Source organism: Bison bison, unplaced genomic scaffold, assembly GCF_000754665.1.
Source record: "Bison bison bison isolate TAMUID 2011002044 unplaced genomic scaffold, Bison_UMD1.0 scf7180017864386, whole genome shotgun sequence".
Lineage (NCBI taxonomy): Eukaryota > Metazoa > Chordata > Mammalia > Artiodactyla > Bovidae > Bison > Bison bison.
This window is the reverse complement of record NW_011494958.1, coordinates 440,132-448,263: the sequence shown is the minus strand read 5'-3', so window position 1 is coordinate 448,263 and position 8,132 is coordinate 440,132. Positions and strand designations below refer to the sequence as shown.

General features: G+C 38.2%; 1 protein-coding gene across 1 annotated transcript; it reads right to left on the bottom strand.

The window, feature by feature from the left end:
- Window positions 1-4,830: 4,830 nt before the first annotated feature.
- Window positions 4,831-5,799, bottom strand: LOC105001950 (olfactory receptor 7A17-like). The gene has a single exon (XM_010858389.1). It carries the CDS (start codon window positions 5,797-5,799, stop codon window positions 4,831-4,833), a length of 969 nt encoding a protein of 322 aa, XP_010856691.1.
- Between the last annotated feature and the right edge of the window lie 2,333 nt (window positions 5,800-8,132).

Below are 8,132 nucleotides of genomic sequence, written 5' to 3'. Positions count from 1 at the left end.
TTCTTTAACATAATAGGTAGAATTATAAATGAAACTGTTTGTATTTACATATATGTGCATGAGTGTGTTTATTGGAGAGAAAAATGTAAACAAGTAATACACAGACATACATATTCCTTGCCCTTGACTGTGTTCTTTGGACTGCACAAGTACTTTTACAGATTTCATTTTTTCTCTCAACATCTCTCAGAAGTTATGTTTGTTATTCCATATTATCTCCATAATTAAGGAGAAAAAGGCCAGGGGGATTAAATTTTTAGTAAGTACATAACACAGCAGTGAAAACTTAATTATGTAAAACTTATTATATACCTTCTTCAACTGTGTATATAGAAGCAGGTAGTATATAGTCTTAATTAGCAAATGACACTTAAATTTCTTCAATTTGTACACATTAAATGAGTACAGAATATGGCATGTAGTTATACTTTAATAAATTTATCATGATTAAAGATTTCTAGTGTGCATTCCAGGGTCAGGTCTGGAGCATAGTCACATTTGACAGAGACAAGAGACATCTTTTCTAACTGGAAAAAAGAAAGTTTCATGTGTGGATATTAAAGTAGTGAATTAAGTTAAGACAATTCACATTTTATCCCCTGGATTTAAAAACTTTGTTTATATTTATTTAAAAAATTTTTATTGGAGTATAGCTGCTTTATAATGTTATGTTAGTGTCTACTGTACAGCAAACACATATCCCCTCTTTTTTGGATTTCCTTCCCATTTAGGTCACCACAAAGCACTGAGTAGAGTTCTCTGTGTTATACAGTAGGCCCTTATTAATTACCTATTTTATGGATAGTATGTATGTCAATCCCAATCTCCCAGTTTATCCCTCTCGTCCATCTCCCCCTTGGTAATCATAGGTTTGTTCTGTGACTCTATTTGTGTTTTGCAAATAGATTTATTTGTACCTTTTTTTTTTTTTTTCAGCATTCCACATACACATGATATGACAATCTCTAGTGCATCCATGTCACTGCAAATGGCATTTTATGGCTGAGTAATATTCCATTATATACATGTACCACATCTTTATCCATTCTTCCTTTGATGGACATTTAGGTTGCTGCCATGTCCTGGTTATTGAATATAGTGCTGCAATGAGCACTGGGATGCATGTATGTTTTCAAATGATATATATATATATTAAAAAAATAAATAGATACAAATTTCAATACAGCAAGTTAACATAATACACAAGATCAACCTGGTTACATAACATTTCATCATCTATAAATGTTTCAGGGAGGTGTTTTTATTTTTTATTAATTATTTATTTACTTATCCATTTTCAAGTTATCTAGGTATAAACTTTATTGTTATTATTATTATTTTTAATTAGATATGCTTGCTTCCCAATGTTGTGCTAGTTTCTGCTGTACGACAAAGTAAATAAATCATCTGTATGTACACATATATTCCCTCTGTCTTGGACCTCCCTCCCATTCCACCCCCTAGGTCATCATGGAGCACCAAGCTGAGCCCCATGTTATACAGCAGCTTTCTGTTAGCTCTCTATGTCACACATGGTAGTGTGTATAGGCAATCTCAATTCATCCCACGCTCCCTCCCCTGCCCTGCATTCACATGTCTGTTCTCTATATCTGCATCTCTATTCCTGCCCAGCAAAGGGGTCATCTGTACCATTTCCCTAGATTTCACAAACATGCATTAATATAATACTTGTTTTTCTCTTTCTGACTTAGTTCACTCTGTATTAAGCATTTTTAAAGACAGTGTGAGGAGAAACTCACAGGATATGTGATCAGCTTGTGCAAAGTTATCATGATTGGTTGTTGGTGAGGTAACAGGGTGATCTTTTTGGGAATCTCAGTCATCAGTCTTTTGGTTCTAACAGATCTGAGGTCTATGTGCTTGTGGTCAGCATGTAGTTAATATTCTCCCACCGAGTGGGAATTTTAGTATCTGCAAAACAATGCAAGGATATCATTTAGTATATGAGCTATAGCCCTTGAGGAGGAACTAAACGTCCTTGACTTTGTCTTATGGTTAAATTATCATTTTTTTCCGTTTGACTGTTCTCTGTTTCTGAATGTTCTCACTTCTCTGATTAAATTTGCTGCTTGGAACTTGGGGAAGATCTAAGAAACTAAAGTTTTTCTATGAACAAGAGGTATTGGACACAGGGTGTGTGTGTCTGCCCCTGGGAAACCCCACAAGGTCCCATTCGGTTTCACAATAACTGAAACAATAATTGCTTGGGAAATCCTATAGATGGGCTTCTCTGATGGCGCAGTGGTAATGACTCTGTTTGCCAATGTGGGAGACCTGGGTTTGATTCCTGGGTCGGGAAAATCCCCTGGAGAAGGAAATGGCTATCCACCCCAGTATTCTGGCCTGAGAAATCCCATGTACAGAGGAGCCTGGCAGGCTACAGTCCGTGAGGTCACAAAGAGTCAGACATGACTTAGTGCCTGAGATGAGCATACATGAAACAATAATCAAATCAGACAGAACTGAGGGCGTTTGTAGTAACCCGATTCTCTTTCTTCCAGACATTATTTTTCCTGGAATTTGAAGATAACATTCATGATTCTCTGTTATTCAAGTTTACTTCATACAAGTTTACAAAAAAGTGACTCCACTGGTGTCCCTTTGAGGTCACATAGAGGAGTTGGAAGGACATGGATGTTTGCACAACATCTTTGCTCATGAATCACATACCTGAACAGGAATCCAAGCTTTCTAGTGAGTCATCCTTTGATTATGAAGATGATACACAGTGAATGATGTTGATATTGATCATTTGTGATCCTTTTAACAGTTGTGACAATTTTAAAGAGTGGGCAACATTTCATTTAGAGAAATAGAAGGAATCATATTTTGTGGAAGCAATTTCAATTTTTAAACACAAACAATAAAATGATTTAATAGAAAACCAAAATATGATTCCAGTCCTTCAGCTCAATGAGTAGACCTTACAAATGATACTGATAGTGCATATTTGAATTAATGAACTCTCTGAAAAAATATTTGCATAGTAATAAATGTAATAAACGGACCATAAGGAAGGGCTGAGCACTAAAGAACTGATGCTTTTGAACTGTGATGCTGGGGAAGACTCTTTACAGTCCCTTGGACTGCAAGGAGATCAAACCAGTCAATCTTAAAGGAGATCACTCCTGAATATTCATTGGAGGGACTGATGCTGAGGTTGAAGCTCCAATACTTTGGCCACCTGATGCAAAGAACTGACTCACTGGAAAAGACCTGATGCTGGGAAAGATTGAAGGCAGGAGGAGAAGGGGATGACAAGATAAGATGGTGGGATGACATCATGAACTCAATGGACATGAGTTTGGGCAAGCTACAGGAGATGGTGAAGGACAGGGAAACCTGGCGTGCAGTCCATGGGGTTGCAAGGATTTGGACATGACTGAGCGCCTGAACAACAACAACAAGATGAATGACTTAGTATTTTGCTTCATTATATTTAAAGTCAAATCTATTCTAAGGCCATATTATATCAATCTATTTTTCATACTTGTCTTTCTGTATAGATTCTACTTTGAGGCACGTATTTTATTATCACTTTTATCAATGATAGATGCAGTGTGATCCTACTCAGCCTGTGATGGCTTGAAGTGGGTCTTGGAATCCTAGGCAGGGATCAAGCCCAGGTCACAGTGGTGAGAGCAATGAATCCTAGACACTAGACCAGTAGTCAGAGACAAGGGCCCTGGCCCTTCAGTTTTGCAGAAAAAAAATTTTCAAAAGAAAAGTAAGTGGAAAAAACACTTTTTAAAGAGGAAAAGTATTTTTTAAGAATATTTTTATTTATTAAGAGAAAAAAAAGAGTGCAGTACCTGTGGATAGACACATGGGTAGACTCAGAGGGTCTCTGAGTTGCACCCTTGTTGCAATTTGAATTTCTTTTATGGAACATTTCTTCCTGGTATTCTTTGGCCAATCATTTTGATTTACCTGGTTCACAGTCCATATATGGTATATCCCAGAATCCTCCCATGTGTGCACATCCATTTCTTAGCCAAGATGGATTCTACCAAAGAGGCCTGTGGGTAGAGCATCCCTTGACATCACTCCCCTTTCCGAGGAGCCTTTCTACACGTGTGTGTGACTGGGGACATCTCCTCACTTCAGGAATCAGAAATATGTGGTCTGAGCAAGGTCCAGCCTCCTCTCTTGTTTCCTGTTGTTCTCATCTTAGAGTTTTGGTGTACAGGGGATTAATCTCCAATTGCTTTACCCTGGGTGGGGGATGGATATCTACCTCCTGCCTCAAGCGGATACAAGCTTTGTAGTAGAATAAGATCCTAATGAATAGAAAAGTAACCTAGATCAGTGATAACAATCAATGTGTTAAGGTTTGGATAATCAAGAAGACCAATTAAGGCAGTGATGTGCAAAGAATGATGTTAACAAAAGTGAAAAAGAGTGGTCTCAGGTTTTCCTCTGTTATAAACTTATAAATAGCTGTTTATAGAGAAGTTTTCTGGTTCATAGGATTTTTACAGCTCATATTTACTCTTTTAGACAAACCACAAGCAAAAATACTCAGTATGATATATTTCATTTGAGAAGAAATTATTCTTAAGAAATCCCTTGCAATAAATGGGAATTTTCAAATATTTCACCTCCAAGGTTGGGAATACAATTGAGTACAAAAATTAAAAAAGGGAAAAACTCTTGGATATCAGAAATACCATAAATATTAAAAATGAGTTAAATAAATTGTATAGAGAAGTTGAAATATAAACTCCAAGAAAAGCAGAAGAGGCATGTTCTACTTTCATAATCTGATCAAAGACTGGCAATATTTGGCTCAGGTTTTGAGCTCTGCTATCACAGGAACTTCTCAAACCCTAGGACAATAGACACTTTTATATTTTCCTTTCCAAAGAGCATTTTCAGGCCCCTCTTTAAATCTTTATTTCTCAGACTGTAGATGAAGGGGTTCAGCATAGGCGTGACCACAGTGTACATCACTGAGGCTGTTATGCTTGAATGTGAGCTGTGGGTAGCAGCAGAGCTGAGGTACACTCCTAAACCTGTACAATAAAATAAGGAGACAACTGAGAGGTGAGATGCACAGGTGGAAAGTGCTTTATACTTCCCCTGAGAGGATGAGATTTCACGTATGCAGAACACTATCTTAGAATATGAATAAATGATACCAAAGAGGGAACCACCAGCCAGGAACACAGCTACAAAATACATTACCATGTTATTGAGAAAAGTGTCAGAATTGGCAAGTTGGATCATTTGATGGAGTTCACAGAAAAAGTGAGGGATTTCTAAGACTGTACAGAAAGACAACTGCAGCACCATTAAACTTTCTAACAAGGAATGCAGGAGACTGATGATCCAGGACATCAGCACCAGCAGTGCACAGAGCTGGGGGTTCATGATGACTGTGTAGAGCAGGGGGTGACAGATGGCCACAAAGCGGTCATAGGCCATCACGGTCAGGAGGAAGATGTCCAGTCCTATAAAGAGTGTGAAAAAATGCATCTGGAAGATGCAGGCTTCATAGGTTATAACTTGGCTCTGGGTGTGGATGTTCCATAGCATCTTTGGGATGGTGGTGGACGTGAAACCGATATCTACGAAGGATAAGTTGGAGAGGAAGAAGTACATGGGGGTGTGGAGATGGGAGTCAGAGATGGTGGCCAGGATGATGAGCAGGTTTCCAAAGACTGTGATCAGGTACATAGAGAAGAAAAGCCCAAATATGAGGGGCTGCAGTTCTGGATCCTCTGAAAATCCCAGGAGAAGAAATTCTGAAACTGTTGTTTGATTCCCTTGTGCCATGTGGTGGAGGTGACTAACAGAAAAGGGGAAAATAGCACGACTAATTTTCACACACACGCACATTAGTCACAGTGCAAGTGCTTCCATTTGAAGTTTCCCATTAGGAAATTAATTTCAATATTTGTTCATGGATTTGGTTCACTTTAGAGAAACTCCTGTGTCATCTCTAAGAAGCAAACTTGTGCTTTTCTCATTTTTTTCAGAGATGTCACACATTTGCAGTTTTAATGAGAAATTCTTTCATGCATTTAAAAATATAAATTGATTTGGGACAATGTTCCAGGTAATGTCTATGAAAGGAGTGTAGGGTGTCAAAAAACAGAAGCTCTCAAAAGCTGGTTATGGAGACCATATGTAAGCAAATGAAAATCATATAGCTTGCCAGATGGTGAGAAGTGTTACAAAGAAAACAAAAGCATGTATAAGGGAGAGAGTGAAAAGGGAGTGCTACTTTTTAATGCATATTTAAGCAAGACCTGAAAAAAAGACGATATTTGAACAGAGACACCAAGGAAGAAAGAGACAGTGGATGAGCATACCTGGCAAGTGTGTGCCTGGCAAGGGGAAATCAAAGTGAAGGCCTGAGGAGGGTGCTTGTTTAAGATGTCCCAGTCTAAAAAAGAAGCCAGGGGATGAGAGAAATGAGCAGGAGGAAGAGTGAGGACAGATGGTGTCAGAAAATATTGAGGAACAAGGTGGTCTCCCTGCTGCTGCTGAAACTTCAAGTCTCAAGGGGTCCTTTGTTGCTGTTATGTATCTTCAGCACTTTATGAAATTAAATATTAAAAACACCTATACAAAAGACAGTTGAAGGAAAAATCAAAACTAAAATTCTAAGAGAAAATATAATACAGTACTTATAACTTAATAATGACTTCAATTTTGGATTGCAAAGATATGGTAATAAAATAATTTAACAGGTTTTAAAACATGAGATGGGAGCACTATCTGTGTATAATTTCCTTTTAGATAGAAATATATGTATTCAATTCTGCATATGGAAGAAAATTGACAAAGGTAAAGAGGAACCCCAACATGATGCAACTTTTAGAGATAGTTCTAAATTTAAAAGATCAAAATAAGAATAAGGAATAAAGTATAAGGAATAAAGATGAGGAAAGTAGTTGAAAGCATGCATAAAGTGTGGCTTATTAACACTGAGTATGAAGAGGAACATTCATTTTCATTTTTGATTAAGGTAAGGATTCACAAGTGAAGAATATTTAGGTGAACACTTAATTGCTTCAGTTAAAAAAAAAAAACCAATAATGGGTAGAACATAAAATTGACACAGATTTTACCACAGAACTGTACAAACTTTCAGACCTTCTGCACAAATAATTGTATGTGCACATAAAGTATCTAAATGGGCTTCCCAGGTGGTGCTAGTGGTAAAGTCCCTGCCAGCAGATGCAGGAGACCTAAGAGACTTGGGTTTGACCCGGGAGTGGGGAAGCTCCCCTGGAGAAGGGCATGGCAACCCAGTCCAGTATCCTTTCCTGGAGAATCCCATGGACAGAGGAGCCTGGCATGTCAGTCCATGGAGTTGCACAGAGTCAGACACTACTGAAGCAACTTAGCAGGCAGGCACATAAAATATCTAAATGGGAAACAGCAAACTGATGATAAAATTTCAATTCTTAGTTTGAAAGAATACAGTAAAAAAAAAAAAACAGGAATAAAAATCATGCTGGGTCACACGGCAGTTCTGTTTAGTTGTTTTTTTTTTAAAGAAAACTCCATATTGTTTTCCATGGTGGCTGCGTCAATTTACATTCCCATCAACAATGCAAGAGGGTTCCCATTCCTCCCCACCCTCTCCAGCATTTATGGTTTGTAGATTTTCAATGAAGGCCAATTCCTCATTGTAGTTTTGATTTGCATTTCTCTAGTAATTAGTGATGGAGAAGGCAATGGCAACCCACTCCAGTACTCTTGCTTGGAAAATCCCATGGACAGAGGAGCCTGGTAGGCTGCAGTCCATGGGGTCGCTAAGAGTCGGACACTACTGAGAGACTTCCCTTTCATTTTTCACTTTTATGCATGGGAGAAGGAAATGGCAACCCACTCCAGTATTCTTGCCTGGAGAATCCCAGGGACAGAGGAGCCTAATGGGCTGCTGTCTATGGGGTCGCACAGAGTCGGACACGACTGAAGCGACTTAGCAGCAGTAGCAGCAGCAGTAATTAGTGATGGTCAGCATCATTTCATGGTGACCTAAATGGGAAGGAAATCCAAAAAAGAAGGGATATATGTATGCATATAACTGATTTACTTTGCTGTACAGCAGAAACTAACAACATTGTGAAACAACTATACTTCAACGAAAGTTA